Here is a 20776-nt window from a genome sequence, read left to right on the forward strand (position 1 = left end):
GCGCTAATTCTTTTAAGTAAAATAAGGGTGCACAAACAAAAAAGTTTGGAGCCCACTATTCTAGAGCAATATTCACTAGCTTGTGGCTAGTGAATTTTGAATTTACAAACGTACCTGTATCAAACACAGGACCTTTTTGTCTTTCGCTTGTATTTAGCTTCACAAGAATCCCTTTCCACCATCCAATAATAATCAGCTAACATGATGGCACTCCATCTGCTTTTGTATCTTTGTTTCATCGCTGCGATATCTTGATGGATGCACTCACCATGTTCGTCGCTGATGGCACCACAGTTTCAGGGGGAAGAAATCCAGGTGCGAGTGCAACAAAAAAGCATCTTCAATGACATATTGCACCCCACTTTTTCATAAGAAGTAATGAGATCTTCCACAAGCTGGCTTTAATATTTCCTAGAAAACCAGTCGAAACATTTCGAAAGGCTTTCCATGCTGATTTCTTGCTATCACTAAGGGCAAATTCGAACTGTTTGTCTATGAAAAGTTGTCCTATTTGTGGACCAATGAAAACATCTGCCTTAATCTTCTCTGTACTGTCTTGGGAATTTCTCTTGCAAGTATGTGAATGCAGGACTGTTCACTTCACAAAGCCTTCACGAAATATTTTATGAGCCCCAGTTTGATGTGGAGTGGTGGAAGCAAAAATTTATTTGGATCTACCAGAGGTTCAAATACTACATTCTTCATTCCAGGTGTCAATGATTTTTGTTGAGGTCAACTCCTCTTCTCATAGTGCATATCCTTGGCACGACTATCCCACTCGCAGAGAAAGCAACAATACTTAGTCCTAAAAAAATGTCAATTATCTTTAAATCACCACATATCTGCCATTAATACTTCTTATAGTGTACACCTAAGAGGATGTGCTCCACCTTTGCATATATTTCTCTTTTGTGGATGGCATACGCAAGAGGTATTGAAGGCAGCATATTTCCATTGTGTAATAACACAGCCTTAAGGCTAACCATAGAAGTGTCTATAAATAGTTGCCATTCTTCCAGAATGTGCCTCATGTTCATTGCTGCCATTAGACCATCAGCATCCTTACAAACAGTGAGTTTACCTTCTATTTGATTGAATTTATCACAGTCTTTATTTCGAGTACGAAATGTTGCCACTTTCACAGAATGATCTCGAAGATTCCACTGTTGTAGCCTCAAGGACAAAAGCTCTGCCTTATTCTTCAGCAATTAGAGATATCCGATGAGATCATTAATCTCACTTTCTGTGATCTTATGTAGTTCGGAAGGATAAAGGGTTGGACAAAATGATGGTTTTTTTTTTTTTTTTTTTTTTGATTTGGTAGTTGTTGGCGCATCGGCTTCTGTGGCCATATTGCACCTCCCAAGGTTTTTGCAGTACTTTGATCCAAGCCCGAGGCGGGAATCGAACCCGCGACCTTTGGGTTGCCGGGCTGGTACTTTACCCACTCGGCTAGCCCGGTCGGCACAAAATGATGGATCCCTTGATGTAGACAGCTTCTGTACTTCTTCGTGTGTATCAAGTTGATGTTCATCAGTGTCTTCATCAGAGTGTACAGAAAAACAGTCGGGTGGTTCAGAAATAGGTAGTACTTCACTGTGAGGCACGGGACGAATCACAGATGGTATATTTGAGTACGTCACTGCCCACTTTTTCTTCATTGTCATCTCTTTTCTAATAGGAGACACCATACAGAAATAACAGTCTGCTACATAATTTGTTGGCTCCCTCCATATCAAGGGCAATGTTGTAGGAAAAGGCAAAAAACATCCCTTTCAATTCCCCCATGTGTTGAGTTTTGATGAACAGATAGTGCAGCATATGTGTGGAGTCCAGTTCTTGTCCTGGTCACCTACTTTACACCCAAAGTACGAGAAGTAGGCCTTTTTTGGCTCAAGTTAAGGGATGCCTTTTTGAGGCTAAAGTGACTTCTCCACATACATTACAGAAGTCATTCGGACTATTCACACAATTATGGGGCATATTAATCTTACACAACACAAATACTATACAAAAAGTAGGATTCTCACAGAGAACAATCGTTAACTGAGAACAAACCACCTAGTACCTAACCGTATTCGAGGATTTTTTTTTTTGGCTGATGCTGCATAGCTCATACACTTGCTTTCTTGCATCACATGCCACCACTACTACTACTACTACTACAACAGAGTTGAAGATACACTTGAGATGACAACAACTTATCATGTGAGGCTGGGCGAGGCGACAATTGCCGATCACATGATAAGAGCATAGTGGTACTGAAACTGTGGTGTTGCCATGCGTTTTGCCAAGAGCAGTAATTAATAATGTAGAGTAACTCGCTAGTACAAGATCCCAACTGTAATTCAAACACAAGAGCCAATCGACAAATTTTAATGTGATTTTCATGTTCAGCAGCATGAAATTAGTCAAGATTAGGCATTTTTGTTTTTGTAAAGTTTTACATGCTGACCAGTGTAATGGTCACTTATTAATGAAATAACCAAAGAATTAATAACATATCTCTTCTTAAGTGAAGAGAATTTGCCATTTTTAATTCATAGCCAGGATGCTGAAGTTGACATTTACCTAAACCTGAATTCACGCTACTGTTGTTTGAAGAATCATTATTGTATCTCAAGAACCTTTTAAGTATATATTTCTTGAAAGGTAGCTCAGTGTAGAATTGTCATAATAGTTGTTGACAAGTTGTTTTTTTAACCTCGTGAACTAAGTTTTGAAACGTGAGTGATGAGTTGTATTAGTATTAATATAATGAGATGAGTCTTATTAGCTGTAAGATGTCTTCCCATTGTCAGAATGTATTTATCCAGTTGGCCCCTTATACTTAACTTTACCAAATTGTCAACTTCAACCACTATATTGTTAGCGTTTATGTAACTTTTACTATTATTGGGGGAAATTTGACAGTTTATGGAGGGTACTGGATTGAGAGAGTTGGCTAAAAAAATAACAGAAAATGGAAGGGGCGATTGATAGAATCTCTCTCTGTTTTATTGATATTCTGTTTTGTATTCCATTAGATTAGACATACTTGAGAATACACTCCTCCTAGTACAGTTTATCACCTTGTCCCTGTCCTTTTTTGGTGAACTGGCTACTTATACAACAGTGCACCAGTTCTTATAGTATTCTAATTCACACACTTTTACCTATAGAAGTGGGTGTTCACAGGCTGATTTGCAGGTCTGAAGCTGATAAACTCACAATTCACAATAACTCCAAGGGAACCCTACTCTCTCTCTCTCTCTCTCTCTCTCTCTCTCTCTCTCTCTCTCTCTCTCTCTCAACTTGATTTACCATTTCACTGGCAGAGTCAAAAATGTTGCATTCTGAGACCAAATACAAAGCTACATCATCAGCTTTGAGGCAAACATTCAAGTTCTAATGCAAATAAAACTGGCTTTCAGATGTCTTAAGTTTCTCTCAATTCAATATGGTAGTGTAGGTAGGATTGTTGGAGTTGCTAGGAAGGGATGAGGCATGATCAGCACTAGGGGTGTGCCACAGGCACAACCTAAAACAGATGCCGCTAGGTGCGCTACTGCATATATATGTGTGTGTTAAGATACAATATGAATTAGGCACTAGTACAAGGTTTTGCCTCAGGCACCACAAATGCTAGCACCAGCCCTGGGATGAGGTTAAATTCTAAGACAGTGTTTTCCTTAAAAATTGGGAAGGGTAGCTATTTTTCTGAGAGTGCTTCTGATAGTGTTTAATTATTGGTCCAGATATTATATAGGTCCAGATATTATATAGGATATATAGGTTCATATTACAAGTGTCAAGAAGGATTCAGGGTAGCTCAAAACAAAATTCAAAACAGAATAAGACTGAATAACTAAATTTGCCAATTGAAGATGAATTGTTGAGTAACTTAATTTGCCAACTGAAGATGACGAACAAGAATTCAACATAACTAGAATATTCCCAAGATTTAAAAAAAAAAAAAAAAAAAATTGGGGTTTAGTAAAGAAGACGGAAGGATGGATATTAGCTTTTAGATGGCTAGACAGGGATGAAAAACTGCTGTATTAGTAGTAGCAAATGATGGAAAGAAGCTTATACATCGTCAGCAAAAAAAACAAAAAAAACTAACACTTCCCATATCACCTGTCCATCCCATCTAACAGTTTGCCTAGTTTTTCCCTGAATTCATTCAAACTACTCACTTCTAAAACACAAGGGAGTTTGTTCCAACAATTGACTACACACTCACTAAAGGCAAATTTCTGCTCATCTGCCTCACAACTATCAATCCTCAGTTTGAATTTATGCCCCCCTCACACGTTTAGTCAAGCAAGAGGAAGGATGCCAACAGCACTGAGTTTACTCAATCCATTCAAAGCCTTAAATACCTCAACCAAATCTCCCATAGGTGTTTGGGCCCCAAGCACCAAAGCACATGGTTTGCACACTCAAAGCCCTTCTTGGTAAGAGTACCCTTTTTGTTCCTCCCACTAATCTTGTGGTGCTCCCTTACATCCATTCCAATAGATCCATGTTCTTCCTAAAATAGTGGCCTCCAGATGTCTATGTCTGTATGCAGTACTCAAGATAGGGCCTAACCTTTGCCTTATACAATGAGATGGTCAGATCCCTGCAGGTAAAATTCCTGTATATCACTGACAAAACCCAATAAGCTGTCCAGGCAGCCTATTTGCACTGATCAGAGAACTTCATATCTGACTGCAAAATTACCCCCAGATCTCTCATTTTTCACTACTTGAGTGCAGTACCACAATTGGTACATTGAAATGGGATTACTGCTACCCATATGCAGTATCTTACATTTGTCAATGCTAAACTTCAACTGCCATTTCTCAGCCCATTTGTAGATTTTGTTGCAGTAGCTTAATTCCTGATTAATGTCATTAACCACCCTGCCAACCTTTGTATCATCTGAAAATACAGGAATTTTGCCAGTAGGTATAGTAGGGATAAGGAGTTTATTATCCTGTTGTATAGGGCAATGGTTAGGCCACATTTTGAATAGTGCATACAGATCTGGAAGCTTCATTTTAGGAAGGATGTGGATCTGTTAGAATGAGTGCAGAGAAGAACAACGAGACTGGCGATGGAACAAAAGGGTTCTCTTATCAGGAAAGGCTTCAGTTTTGCAAACTGCAGCATCTGGAGAATAAGCACCTGTGAGGAGATCTGATTGAAGGTCTTTCAAGCCTTGAATGGAGTGAGTAAGCTCAATACTGATGGAATCCTCCTCTTGCTGTACACCCATAATGTGAGTTACAGTTAGATGATTTCTCCATGATTCTGTATGCAATTTTTTGGGAATGAACAGCAATGTAAAATTTAAAGGTATCATATACTGTATAATGGTATTATATGCAATACACTAGAAATTTTTTTTTATAGCTCCATTTATTTTTGTTATAACCATGTTTGCCTGTAACTGATTTCCCTTTCTCTTTTCAAATTAGACAAGCTATTCACAAGTCCTGGAGACAATTCAGACATTGAATTTCATTGTAATCACATTTTGAATAATCCAAACTTAAATATTACAGATTAGATATATCACATTTTGAATAATCTGATATTGAATTAACAAGGATATACTGCTATACAAATGTTAAATTTAAATTTAAAAAAAAAAAAAACAAATGTTGCAGCTTTTCTAAGAAAGTCTTCATCAGTTACTAAATAATATTTACAAGGGACTTATTTCATTGTTGAATTACATTATCTATAGATTTAACTCTGCTTTTTATGTGGGTTAGTATACCACAAACAGAATTTTGGTGTTCTCGTACTTGCTGCCTTATGTAACTGAAGTATATGGTTTGCATGTCAAAAAAATTTCCAAGTACAGTGGAGTCCCAATTATTATTATTATTAGCTATATGGTGCAAGGAAGCCTGAGGCTTATGCTGCACCAGCAAAAAAAATTCCCGAGTTACCTTGAGTTGTTGTTGTTATGTGGTTTTTAGGAGCATTAGCAACTAAGGCCATATTGCTCCGGGATATGCGGTGGTCATTCCCTGACCTTTTCGCATTCTCCATATTTGGTGGTGACGGGCTCAAACCCCAGTCTAATCAAGAAGCATGTGCTACGCACTGCTGCTCCTTCCCACCTGGCTACGGAGGCGCCTGTTACCCTGAGAGAGAGAGAGAGAGAGAGAGAGAGAGAGAGAGAGAGAGAGAGTGATGATATCCAGCTCAGGACCCTGGGTGTGCCAAGCCCATACTCACCACATGTGAGCCCCTGGGATTATCTAAGCTAATGTGGACCAAGAACAGCTCAGATACGGTCAAACTCGGTTAACATGAAAAATTTTCGTATACTGACCTTGCAACAATGTTCCTCTCCCCTCTAGGATCTCCCTCATTCCTGCCATTAAGGAAGTACATGTACATACATATGTGCACTGTAAGAAAAAGAATACATGTACATGTGTGTATGTAATTACTTTCAAATTGTAAGAGCAATGAAGCTCAGTTTTTCCTACTTTAAGTACTCTTGTTTAAATATAAGATTGATATCATACCTTTATTGTAGGAAATCTTGACCCGACGCTCACATGTAAGCGTCGGGTCAAAATTTCCTAGGTAAAGAAGGTAAAGGAAGCCCACACAACAAATATGGCAAATTTCGGAGTGGTTTACCAGTGGAACTAGTTTGCCGTGACGGCATTTGTATTGTTGCTCGCCCGGTACACAGACAGTGTGTTTTATCGGTCAGAAGTAGAAATTGAATCCCATGGGAGCTTGAACCCCCTCCTAAAGTGGAGGGGTAACCTGACCTTTTTTATATAGAATCATGGGTGGACTAGAGGATAATTTGTTTATTATTACTGTATTTTTATTTTGTAATATTTTTCTTATTTTAAAAGACACTCGCGCACGCACAGAACATATTTTACAATGGCAGATCTCCTATAGTGAATTCCCCTACACCTAGCTCTCTAGCCAGCTTTTTAATTGTTTTGCTCTTGTCTACTCATTTGATGGCATCAAACTTAGTCTCTAATGAAACCACGACACGCTTCCTTTTTAAACTCATAAAATAAAAATAAAGAAGCCACGCGGAACCGATAAACTAGTGGTAGGCCTCACATAGCAGAGTGGTCAGGAGCGACAGTCCATAGCACGCGTTCCTTGAGTGGAGTGGGGTTCAAGCCCGTGACTACTAAATACAATAAATATTTGTATTGATGATTTATTGTAAACTCATCTGACCTGGTTGTTGTGCTGGAGTGTAAATAGAAAATTTAATTTTTTTTTTTAGTCACAAGCGAAATCACCTGAACAAGATGTCAAACTGAACCCAACAGATAAAACTGTTGAAGTTTCGTGGCAAGTGGATGGAGGGAAGCGGATGGAGATGAGTCATCGAAATTCCGCGAATCAGCACAGCACAGTCTGTTCTCATCACAGTCTTACTCCATACATATGAACACAAACAACTCTTTAAGCCATCACTTAGCCTTTATGTAAAAATTGAGCTAAGAGCTAGCTCGGATAAAAATGGAACCTTGGAAAATCGGGTCTCGGATAATCGGGACTCTACTGTACTACTTTGGATTCTAGCTAGTTATTAATATACAGTATATTACAATCTCAACTGCAGGAGTGCTCAACAGTTTATGCTGCATTAAACTCTGCCCACATCTGTAGTTCTTTCTGTAATATAGCCCCCTCCCCATTTTCTGATGTGATATGTTTTCATAAGCCTTGAGAGTGAATTTGCATTTGAATGGAATAATAACTTTTCCCCAGGGGTTGGGGTGGGTGTGTGCATGTGTGTGCACACGCACGCACAGGCAATATGACAGACAGTACCATATTTCATCAAAATAAACTCACTGTGCTACTTGATCATGTGTTATGAACCTTGATCATGTGTTATCATACCGTACCATGTGTTATGAACCCTGCCTAAACTGACTACATACTTGCTGTTATTCTCAGACTGTTTATCATAAGGTTTCTCTGTTTATTATTTTTGCTGTTTTATTTTGTTTCCAACTTAAGTTTTAGCAAGAGCTAATGCTTTTTATGGTACTCACCTCTTAATCCATATGGTTTGAAGACAGAATTTAAAGTGAAAGTAAAATGAAATTAAAAATGCCCCAAGGCAAAGGAGTGCCCTGCTCTTTTCTAAGGGTTTTCATACATAATTAAAACTGTGATTATGAACCAAGTTACCAAGAGTCTTAACGTAAGAGTTTCGTAAAATGCTGTCAGCTGATTATTTCAAGAAAAGAAAAAAAGTTGTGTGTTTTTATAGATAAAACTTAACTCCCAGGATGCACAGCTAAAGCAAGTGTACGAAATTTTGTGCACGCGTTAGAGGCCATATTGGCAAAAGGTTAGCTATAATTTCATATTAAGAATCACATTTTGCAAGTTCTGGCCGAATCATTCAATAGCCAAAGCTTCATATAATAATAGTTTATGATTTAATTTAATTTCATTAAGATTATTGCTGAGTCTATTTGAGGATTATGGTTATGTGACTGTGCATGTTGACTAAGTTCTGTCACAGAATAGTTGGATTAAAGGCTATTTCTATGATAATAAGCTCTAGTATTTGCAGTTTTGGTTGATCCAAATTTTACAGTTGTGTAGCCCATGTAACATTCATTACAGTCATGTTGACATTTGATAAGCTATATTATGTTGTTTATAGCCTGAATATTATATATATATATTTCTTTATGCCTGTTAAATAATGTACCTGTCTATAGTATGAAATAAAAATTACAACCATGTCAGTACCAGAAAATATGTCATTGAGCCGAGGGGTATACTTCCATATCATAGTCAGTTTTACTTTCACCAATATAGCATCTAAAGCATATAAAATTTCCAACACGTTCTTTAGCTGTGCATCCTGGGAGTTAAGTTTCATCCATAAAAACACACACAACTTTCTTTTCTCGAAATAACCAACTGACAACATTTTACAAAAGTCTTCCGTTAAGACTCTTGGTTATTCGGTTCACAATCACAGTTTTAATTATGCATGAAACCTGAGAAAAAAGTAGTGCACTCCTCCTCCTTGGGGCATTTTTAATTTCAATTTACCTTCACTTTAAATTCTGTCTTCAAACCATACGAATTAAGAGGTGAGTACCATAAAAAGAATAAGCTCTTGCTAAAACTTAATGGTGAAAACAGTCAGTATTATAAGTCCTTTCTATAAATAATTTGTATTTTGTTTCCAATTGTGCAGATGTCATTATCTTGGGAGCTTCTATGGTGGCTGAACTGGGGATGACTTCTGAAGGCTGTTTCTGTGCATGTTATTGGTTGGCACCAAGGCTTATGAAAAACAAGGGGGTAGAAGGGAAGAAAAGAGATGTACTATAGGATCATAGATGGAGGAAGTGAAAGAAAGAAGGTGAAGTAAGGAAGAGAGGGCAGCAAAAGAAGCAAAACAAGGAGGAGTAGGAGAAGAAGAATGTGTAAACTGCAAGGGATCAGCAAACTAGGAAACAGAGGGTTCAATAATGTGGACATCCACTTTGCTGTGCTTTACCAGCCAAGAATTTTAGCCATAGAGAAAAATCACACAACAAGAGGCAAAAAACAAGAGGCAGCATAGTCAATCTGACTAATCCCAAGAAAATTAATATGAATATGTGAAAGGTAACCATCTTCCCCACTTGCTCAACCTATTTCTCATATCTCATTTCAGCCATAGCCCGCTACAGGCTCAACACCCACCTATCCTTATTCTGCTGATTCCTCACCTTCACCCTATCATCTTTCCCCAATCTTTCTTCCAACAGCAAAATTCTCTTCTCCCTCCCTCCAGACATCATCTCCAGTTCAGTTATTTCAGAGGCCCCCAGGAAAAGATCTGCCACGTTAGCTGATAGGAAGGAGCTCTCTCTACATGACAGATGCCATTGGAGTAACTCTTCCAGTATGGCCAAACCCACAGATGATGTCACCTGCAGCCCTTATGCGGCCCTCAGATCTAAAGCTACAGCTATAACCAATAAATACATTAATATGAAAGCATTACATTAATATGTATATAATATGATATTTATTCAACGCATAAAGAGTCATTTAAATACTATTTAGCCACTGAAGAAGGCTCTCAGGGAAGGGTTATATGTTTAGTTTTAATTAAATTTAATGTAGTGTAATATTCCAATTTTCTCCAATAAATGCCCACAAAAATTTAAACAATTGTTTTATTCATTTAATTTTGTAACCTACATATAACCAACCTTTTTTCAGACTATATGAAATCTTTGAATGCAAATATTATACCAATTTCATAATTAAGTGTAATTTATTTCTATGTTTTATTTCTAATACATCGTCTCTAAGAAAATAAACAATAAAAATTACCTATTAGAAATTTTTAGCATTACTATGCTTGTAAATATCATTAATGTATAATAAAAAGTTTATTTTTAATCATACAGTTTTACCATATCATTTTTAATTGATAACATAATGGAAAGTATATATCACACAAAAGAAATATTTTAAAATATAACTTTATTTTAAAAATACATGCATGCATCATAAATATCCACACCGTATTTTCACTGGTAGTGCGATCATCTTGCTTCATACATGAAAACTGCACAAGAGATGGTTCAGCTTTCAAACTGTTCTGACATAAAGTATCTCCATCACTATTGCTTACAGTTAGAACTTTATCATCTCCTACTAAAGCCAAGTAGTTCTGCTGACTCCAAGCACCAAAAGAAATACGCTTGCTATGCTTTCCTAAAATTGGTACTTTTCTGCAATCAAGAAATTTTTTAATATCAGGTAGGCATAGAAAATAATTTTTTTTTTTTTTTTTTTTTATGAATAAACAATCAAAAAGAACAGTTTATTTGTAAACTGATGTCACACACTTTTTTAACTTCAGTCTCAATTCGAATGGCTAAAAGAGAAATTAAAGATAAAAAAAAATAGTAAAATGAGGATTATCCTGCCCTGCTATATATTTAGTAGACTTTAAACTGCAGTAAATTAATGCTGTCATCTTACTACTCATGATAGGCTGACTTTAGATGCAGAGGATAACAAAAGTATGGATTACAGTTATGGCCACAAGCATGTGCAAACGGTGCTGGTGTACAGAGCCCCATGCCAACGGTAACCTCAGACTCAACAATGGTGCATTTCTCCCACCCATCATGCCATTAGAATATACCTCATTCAACATGTCTGTGTTTTATTTTGATTTAGCAAATGTCAAATGTATCAACAGCTGACAATAATTCGTTTTACTGTTTTATGCCCAGTTTGTCATTATTTCTAATTTCTGCAAGTAAGTTTAAAATGCAATTTACAAAAAGTGATAAAGATTTTGAACTTATTCTAATTTCTGCAAGTAAGTTTAAAATGCAATTTACAAAAAGTGATAAAGATTTTGAACTTAATCAAAAACAAATTACTCATTTAATTAAAAATAATAATGTAGCTTTCTTTAATTTAATAGCAAAAAATCTGAAAATTCAAAATAATGCCAAACCAAGTAAGAGATCAAGGCTGAAACTACCTACGCAGTTACAAAAAAAAGAAAAAAATGCAAAGAAAAAAGATGATGATGCCAAATTAAAAAATGCCGTGTTTAAATATATTATGAAGACAATGACAACTCCAGAGACAATAAATAGCGATGAAGATGAAAACAATGAAATGAAGAACACAATGAAACACACCTTGAAAATGAAAAAGGCACAGATCCAGCAGAAGAAGTTGACAAAGTAAAAAATGGCACGTCGATGATGACAACCTCGGAGACATTGACTAGTTGATGAAGAAGAACACAATGAAAATGAAGAAGCCAAAGAAAAAGCTGTTGCAGCTGAATCCAATGAAAATGTTATTGTTGAAGATCCAGCAACCTGGCCAAGACATTTAACTGATGAAAAGAGAATATTAATAATTAAAAAAGTCCCCGTTCAAGTAAAATTTAACAATTTTTCCAGATATACCAATGAAAGGTGCTTTTCCAATTATTTTTATACAAAGAAATTACTGAATGGGGAAAACCAGCTAAGATGATGGTTAGATACCCTCGAAGGACTTAAATTGTGGAACCCATCAAGCTCTCAGCTGCCCACATCAATGCCACAACTTGCATTTGATCATCAGGTAGCACAGCGGCAATCCCCGGGGCAGAATGCACTGGTCCCAAAGAAACTAGTTGTTGTAGGTGACTCTATTATCAGGGAAACGGGGAATATATTGTGCAAAAAGGATAGATGGAACAGGACCGGGGTATGTCGGGCAGGGGCAAAAGTTGATGTTGTTGTAGAGCAGAAATCATCTTTTAAGGGCACAAAAGGTGATACTGTTGTACATGTTGGCACTAATGACATTAAGACATCTGCAGATTTACTAAACAATTATAGGGTCAATGCTGAAAAAAGTCGTGGGTTGAATTTGAAAGTGTCTGCAATTCAGACCAGACACAATAGGAATGAGTATATGACGAGAGCCTTGTCAATTCAATTCGGCCCTGGAGAGATTATTCAAGGCTCATAGGGTAGAATTTTTCTCAGCATAGTCTGTGCTTGTTAACAGGAGAGATTGCTTCTACTGGGATGGGATACACTTAAACAGAAAGGGTGAGAAGAATATTTGCTAATGCTATTGAGGCAGTGTTAGGTGGGTCGGAAAAACTGCTAGTGTGGGGGGGAAACACAGACTAGCAGCAACCGGGAAAACAAGTTTATGAGGATTTCAGAGACTGCTGATAGTCATCGCTGAACAAGTAAATACATGGGCTGTGTTAGGGCAGCTAGGAATAAGAACAGGTGCATGCATACTTGTGTGTACACCAATGCTAGGAGTTTAGTAAATAAATTTTATGAATTTCAGGTGCTGGTTGTTTGTTATTTGGTTTTTAGGAGCATTAGAAACTAAGGCCATTTTGCTCGGGGGATATGCGATGGTTATTCCCTGACCTTTCTGCATCCTCCGTATTTGGTAGGCACGGGCTCGAATCAGGTGCTGGTCAAAACACCAAAGACAGATATTGTTGGAATATTGAAGACATGGTTTCACACAAATATAATGAATGCAGAATTGGAATTTGGGGAGTACAATGTGTAAAGCAAGGATAGACAGGGGAGGAGGGGTTATGCTGTTAGTTAAGAAACACAAAATCTAGAGAAGTGCATCCAGTTGACATGACTGCACAGTGCGACGTTGAGTCAGTTTGGTGTGACATAAGCACTGGGAAAGTGAAACTGAGGGTAGGAGTGTGTTATAGGCCTAATGACTCTGATGAGTAAGATGAACAACAATAAAGAGAAATAGAGTGGGCCAGTAATTCAGATTCTCTTATAATGGGGAATTTTAACTTCCCAGATATTGACTGGGACTTCTGGATTGGTCACTCGCACACTAGCAAAGCTTTTTTGGATTTATTGGATGAGAGATTTCTACAGCAGCATGTCCGAGAGGCAACAAAAGGAAGTAATACTCTTGATCTGATTATCAGTTGTGATTCTTCATACATTAAGAATCTGCAGATAAAGGAAACACTAGGTGGCAGTGATCACAGTGTGCTGATGTGGGATTTACTCAAAGATGTAACCGTCAGGGGTAATGGGAAGGGTTTTTGCATTCGTAAAGGTGACTACAATGGTCTGAGATAGTCTTTCAAGTCTATACAGTGGAACCAAATAATGATTTTACCAACAGAAACTTCTAAATGGGAAGCATTCAAGTAAGTAATCTTGGACGCTACTAGGCTTTTTGTCCCAAATAAGAAACACTGTTTAAGGTTTAGGCCGAAATGGATGTCAGATGAACTAATTACACTCATACCAGAGAAGAAAAACCCATGGGATGCATAAAAATCATCAGGTGACACAGAAGTCTATAGTAGATATTAGCTGGTGTGTTATCAAGTCACAGGGGAGGTTAGGCAGGTAAAGGCAGATTACGAGAAATCTTTGGCAAAGGATGCAAAGAAAAACAGCAAAGAGTTCTTTACTTGTGTAAACTCTAGAAGTAAGGGGATGAATCAGATTGATCCACTAGATATCAATGGTTTGACTGTTGAGTATTTTGCATCGACATTCATACATGAGGAGTTATTCAGGAAGGGGAATACCAAAAGTTTATCAAACTCTGGCAGGGAGCTAAATGATTTTGTAATAACTAAGAGCAAAGTGGAGGAGAAATTGTTGAAGTTAAACAGAAGAAAGGCACCTGCGGTGGATGTGATCTATCCAGTTATATTAAAGGAGGCAGCAAAGGAAGTAAGCAGATCATTAACCATAATTATGAGAGCTTATTTGGACTCATGAGGTCCCCATGGACTGGAGATGTGCAAATGCGAGCCCAATTCACAAAGGAGGATCAAAGGGTGCCACAAGTAATTACAGATTTGATAGTTAAACTTTTGTTCTGGGGAAATTAATGGAGCCACCGGTTAAAGAAGCCCTACAGGATCATCTAAAAAGACCGCAGTTATAGTTAGCATTAACATTGGTAGGTAATATGATGCAAGAAAGCAAGCTTATATAGCATCAGCCAAAAAAAGAAGAAAAAAAATGGTTGCCTAGTTCTGCCTTGAACTTCTTTAAGTTGCTAACCTGTACAACAGCCGATGGAAGCTTGTTCCAACTATCAACAATCCGCTGGCTAAAGGTGAATTTCCACACATCTATTCTACAATTGTCTTTCCTCAATTTTAATTTATGTCCCCCTCAGGTGAGTAATCTAAGCAAGAGGAAGAATCCAATTAGCATTGAGCTTGCTCAATCCATTCAAGGCTTTATACGCGTCAATTAGACCACTTCGCACATGCCTAGTGTCCAGAAGATGCAATTTGCAGAAATTAAGCCTACCTTGGTAACACCAACCCTTTGCTCCCCTCACCAAACTCATTGCTCTTCTCTGTACTCATTCCAGCAGCTCTACATCAATCCTAAAATGAAGCCTCCAGACCTGTATATAGTACTCAAGGTGTGGCCTGACCTTATACAAGGGACAATCACCTCCTTATCCCTGCTAGCAAAATTTCTGTATATTGTTAACAAGACACCACGAGATACTCTTACAGGCTTTTTGCACTTCTCAGAAAACTTCATATCTGACTGCACAATTACCCCCAGATCCTGTTCATTTTCCACTACCCAGATGTAGTGCCACCCAGTTGATACGTTACTCTGGGGTTATTGCTACGCATATGCAGTACTTTACATTTGTCAATGTTAAATTTCAGTTGCCACCTCTCAGCCTACCTGCTCAACTTTTCCAGATCTTGTTGCAGTAGCATATTATCATTACTGTCATTAACAACCCTGTCAACCTTTGCATCATCTGCAAATTTAGACATTAACCCTGATACACCTTCATCAATATTATTAATAAATACCAAAAACAACAATGGGCCCACCGAACCCTGGGGGGCTCCAATAATAACATTACTCCATGAAGAGCAGCGTCCATTGAAAACAACTCGCTGTCTTCTCCCACTCAACCACCCTTTTATCCATTATAGTAACTTGCCCTGAATGCCATACTGCTCTAATTTGTACAGCAGTCTTCTATGTGCCACAGTATCAAAAGCTTTTCTAAAATCCAAGTATGTGATATCAAAATTATTAGTTGCATCCAATTCCTTTGTGACCACATCATAGTAACCAATAAAATTTGAGAGACAAGACTTATCATTAACAAACCCATGCTGTGTCTGAAGCATAACTGCAGCCCTGTCTACATGATCCTGCATCGCTTCCATAACCAGTGACTCCATTATTTTCCCTGGAACAGAAGTTAGACTAACAGGTCTAAAATTACTCGATCCCTTTGATCCCTTTTGTGAACTGGGGACATTTGCCCATCTCCAATCCATTGTGACCTCCCCAAAGTCCAAGGAAACTTTCGTAATTATGGCTAAGAGTTTGCTTACTTCCTTTGCTGCCTCCTTTAATATAACTGGATAGATCCCATCCACCCCAGGTGCTTTCCTTATGTTTAACTTCAGCTCTTCAACTTTGCTCTCACTTAATACAAAATCACTTTGCTCCCTGTTAGAGTTTAGTAAACTTCAGTCCTCTGCTTCCTTACAGAATTACTCATGTGTGAATGTAGATGCAAAATACTCATTTGGTTGGTCAGCTATCTGAGCAGGATCTGATCAAACTACCAGCATCAAGTGGACCAATCTGATTCATTCCTTTCCTTCTAGAGTTTTGTTTTTCTTTGCATCCTTTGCCAAAGATTTCTCGTAATCAGCCTTAACCTGCCTAACCTCCTTATTGACTTGATTACAGACTAGCTTATATCTGCCATAGGCTTCTGTGTCACTTGATAATTTATATACATCCCAAACATTTTTCTTTTCTGCCACAAACCTCAATAGTTCATCTGACATCTATTTAGGTCTAAATCTTGAACAGTATTTCTTAGTTGGTATGAAAAGACTAGTAGCTTCCAAGATTAATTCCACGAAGGCTTCCCATTTAGAATTCTCTTTTTTAAACATCATCAGTTTATCCCGCTGAATATAATTTAAAAACTGTCTGAGAGCACTCTAGTCACCTTTACGAAAACAAACACTCTTACCTTTACCCTTGATGGTAGTTACATCTTTAAGTAATTCCCACATCAGTGCACCGTGATCACTGTCACCTATTGGTTCCTTTATCTGCAAATTCTTACTGCATGAATAATTATTGGTGATAATCAGATCAAGAGTATTACTCCCTCTGGTTGCCTCTCAAAAAAGTTGCTATAGAAAACAATCCTCCAATTAATCCATAAAAGACTTACTAGCATGCCACTGGCCAACCTACAAGTTCCAGTCAATATCTGGAAAGTTAAAATCCCCCATTACAAGACATCATATGGCTAATAATAATAATAATAATAATTCTGCTTTACTGGCCTATTCTATTTCTCTGCACAATTGTTCATTGTAGTCATCAGAGTCATTAGGCCTATAACACACTACTCCTCTCATTTTCCCTTTTGCTTAAATCACACACCAAACTGACTGAACATTGCACTGTCCACCCATATCAACTGAATGCACTTTTATGTGTTTCTAAACTAACAGCATAACCCCTCCTCCCTTCCTACCCTTTCTGTACACATTGTACTTCCCAAATTCCAATTCTGCACTGCTTATATCTGTGTGATGCCATGTCTCTGATATCCCAACAATATGTGCCTTTGATGTCGCTTCAAATTTATCAATTTTATTTACTTTACTTCTAGCATTGCTGTACATGCAAGTACCTACACCTGTTCTTACTCTTAGTTACTCTAACACAGCCCAAGTATTTACTTGTTCCATGATGGCACCCAGCAGCTCTTGAAATTCCCAGCAACCTGCTTCTAGGCTGCTGCTCATTACAATAGAAGCATTGCAAAGAATCACTTTCGCCTTTGCCTCCGGCTACTGTTAATCTTTTAGTCTGTGAATCTCCCCATGCTAGCAGTTTTTAGACCCACCTAACACTGCCTCAATAGCACCCTTTCCATATAAATGTAGCCCATCCCTGTAGAAGCAGTCTCTCCTGTTAACAAGCACAGACCAAGCTGAAAAAATTCTACACCACGAACCTTGCACAATCTCTCCAGGTCCGAATTGACTGACAAGGCTCTCATCACATACTCCCTCCTATCATGTCTGGACAGTGCAGACACTTTCAAATTTAACACTAACTCACGACTTTTTTTAGCATTGACCTATAATTGTTAAGTAAATCTGCAGATCACTTACTCTTAAAGTCATTAGTCCCAACGTGTACAACAATATCACCTTTTGTGCCCTTAAAAGATGATATCTGCTGTACAACATTATCAACCTTTGCCCCTAGCAGACATACACTGGTCCCACAGGAAGTAGTTATTGTTGGTGACTCTATTGTCAGGGAGACAGGGAATATATTATGCAAAAAAGATAGGTGGAACAGGACAAGTGTATGTCTGCTAGGGGCGAATGTTGATGACATTGTAGGGCAGTTATTTTTTATTTGCAAATTAAAATATAACTTCAATTTTAATTTCAAAAGGTAATATTGTTGTACACTCTGACACTAATGACCTTAAGAGTAAAAGACCTGTAGATTTACTTAAGTACAGCTCAATGCTGAAAAAAAGTCACCAGTTAGGATTAAATTTGAAAGTGTCTGCAATTCTTCCCAGACACGATAGGAGGGAGTATATGATTAGAGCCTCATCAATCAATTCGGCCCTGGAGAAACTGTGCAAAGCTCACAGGTTAGAATATTTTTTTCAGCCTGATTTGTGTTTGCTAACAGGAGAGACTACTTCTACAGGGATACACTTAAATAGAAAGGGTGCAAGAATATTTGCTGATGCTATTGAGGCAGTGTTAGGTGGGTTGGAAAACTGCTATTTCAGGGAATTTCACAGACTAAAAGATTAACAGGAGCCGCAGGCAGAGGCGAAAGTGATTCTTGTGCTGCTTCTATTGTAATGAGCAGCAGCCTAGAGAGAAAGTTGCTGGGAACTTCAAGAGCTGATGGGAGTCATCATGGAACAAGTAAATACATGTGCTGTGTTAGGGTAACTAAGAGTAAGAACAGGTGCATGTACACTTGCATATACACCAATGCTAGAAGTATATTTGAAGTTCTGATCAAGAAGTATAATTTGAAGTTCTGATCAAGAGATCAAAGCCAGAGATTGATTGGATATCAGAGACATGCGGTCACACAGATATAAGCAATGCAGAATTGGTACACATTGGGGAGTACAATGTGTACAGAAAGGATAGACAGGGTAGGAAAGGAGGAGGGGTTATGCTGTTAGTAAAAAAACACAAAATCTAAGGAAGTGCATCCAGTTGACAATGGTTGGACAGTGCAATGTTGAGTCTGTTTGGTATGACATAAACACTGGGAAAGGAAAAACAGAGTAGGAATGTGTTATAGGCCAAATCACTCTGATGAGTACAATGAACAGTTGTACAAAGAAATAGAGTGGGCCAGTAAATCAAAATTGCTAGTAATGGGAGATTTTAACTTTCCAGATATTAACTGGAACTTGTAAGTTGGTTACTCGAACGCTGGCAAGACTTTTGTTGATTTACTGGAGGAGTGTTTTCTATAGCAACATGTGCGAGGGGCAACCAGAGGTAGTAATACACTTCATCTGATTATCAGCAGTAATTATTCATGCATAGAGAATTTGCACATAAAGGAACCACTAGGTGACACTGATCATAGTGTACTGATGTGCGATTTACTTAAAGATGTAACTACCATCAAGGGTAAAGGGAAGGGTTTTTGTTTTTGTGAAGGTGACTACAGCGGTCTCAGATAGTTTTTAAATTCTATTCAGTGGGATCAACTGATGATGTTACCAATGGTGAATTCTAAATGGGAAGCCTTCAGGGACTTAATCTTGGAGGCTACTAGGCTTTTCATGCCAATTAAGAAATACTGTTCAAGGTTCAAACCTAAATTGATGTCGGATGAATTAATGAGCTTGTGGCAGAGAAGAAAAATGCATATAAATTATCAGGCGACACAGAAGCCTACGGGAGAGACCAGCTAGTCTGTAATCAAGTCACAAAGGAGGTTAGGCAGGCGAAGGCAGATTACGAGAAATCTTTGGCAAAGGACGCAAAGAAAAACAACAAAGACTTCTTTACTTATGTAAACTCTAGAAGGAAGGGGATGAATCAGATTCTTCCACTTAATATAGATGGTTCGACTACAGATGATCCTGCTCAAGTAGATGATAAACTGAATGAGTATTTTACATCTACATTCACACGAGGAGTTATTCAAGGAGGGGAATGCCAGAAGTTTATGAAACTCTAACAGGAAGCTAAGTGATTTTTTAATAACTGAGAGCAAAGTGGTAAGGAGAAATTGTTGAAGTTAAACATAAAAAAGGCACCTGGGGCAGATGGAATCTATCCAGTTATGCTGAAGGAAGCAGTAAGCAAAGTAAGTAGCCATAATTATTATTATGGTAGCCATAATAATAATTATGGCTACCATAATAATAATTATATAAGTAGCCATAATTACCGTTAGCCATAATTATTGGAGCACCCTTAGAGTCAGGGGAGGTCCTCATGGTCTGGAGATGTGCAAATTTCCAATTCACAAATGGGTGCAAAGGGTGACACAAATAATCAGAGACCTGTTAGTTTAACTTCTGTTTGGGGGAAAATAATGGAGTCACTGGTTAAAGAAGTGATGCAGGATCACCTAGACAAGACTGCAGTAATAGTTTACACATAGCATGGGTTTGTTAAGGCAAATTCTTGTCTGACCAATTTGATTGGATACTACAATGTGGTCACAAAGGAACTGGAGGCAAAAAATAATTTCGATATCATATACTTGGATTTCAGGAAAGCTTTTGATACTTTTACAAATGGAAGACTGCTGTACAAATTGGAGCAGTATGGCATTAAGGGCAAGTTTCTGCAATGGATAAAGGGATGGTTGAGTGGGAGACAGCAGAGAGTGGTAATAAATGGACACTGCTCTATGTGGACTAATGTTATCAGTAGAGTCTCCCAGGCTTCAGTGCTGGGCCCATTGTTGTTTTGTGTATTTATCAATGATGTTGATGAATCTATATCAAGCTTAATCTCCAAGTTTTCATATGATACAAAGGTTGTCAGGGTTGTTAATGACAGTAAAGACAGTATGCTACTGCAACAGGATCTAGCAAAGTTAGGCAGATTGGCTGAGAAGTGGTAACTGAAGGTTAACACTGACAAATGCAAAGTACTGCATATGGGTAACAGTAACTAGAGAAACTTACCTAAATGTGCCTAATTTCTTCATGGTCTCGGCACATACAA

General features: G+C 37.9%; 1 protein-coding gene across 1 annotated transcript in view; it reads right to left on the minus strand.

The window, feature by feature from the left end:
* Oseg6 (intraflagellar transport protein Oseg6) overlaps positions 1–20776 on the minus strand; it is a 690115-nt gene that overhangs the window by 594127 nt on the left and 75212 nt on the right. Inside the window, exon 6 of the mRNA XM_090372456.1 lies at positions 10532–10742. Coding sequence (XP_090228582.1) covers positions 10532–10742 — 211 coding nt within the window. The remainder of the gene's footprint in view (positions 1–10531; positions 10743–20776) is intronic.

Source organism: Mastigoproctus giganteus, chromosome 1, assembly GCF_048544385.1.
Source record: "Mastigoproctus giganteus isolate SK-2022 chromosome 1, ASM4854438v1, whole genome shotgun sequence".
NCBI lineage: Eukaryota > Metazoa > Arthropoda > Arachnida > Uropygi > Thelyphonidae > Mastigoproctus > Mastigoproctus giganteus.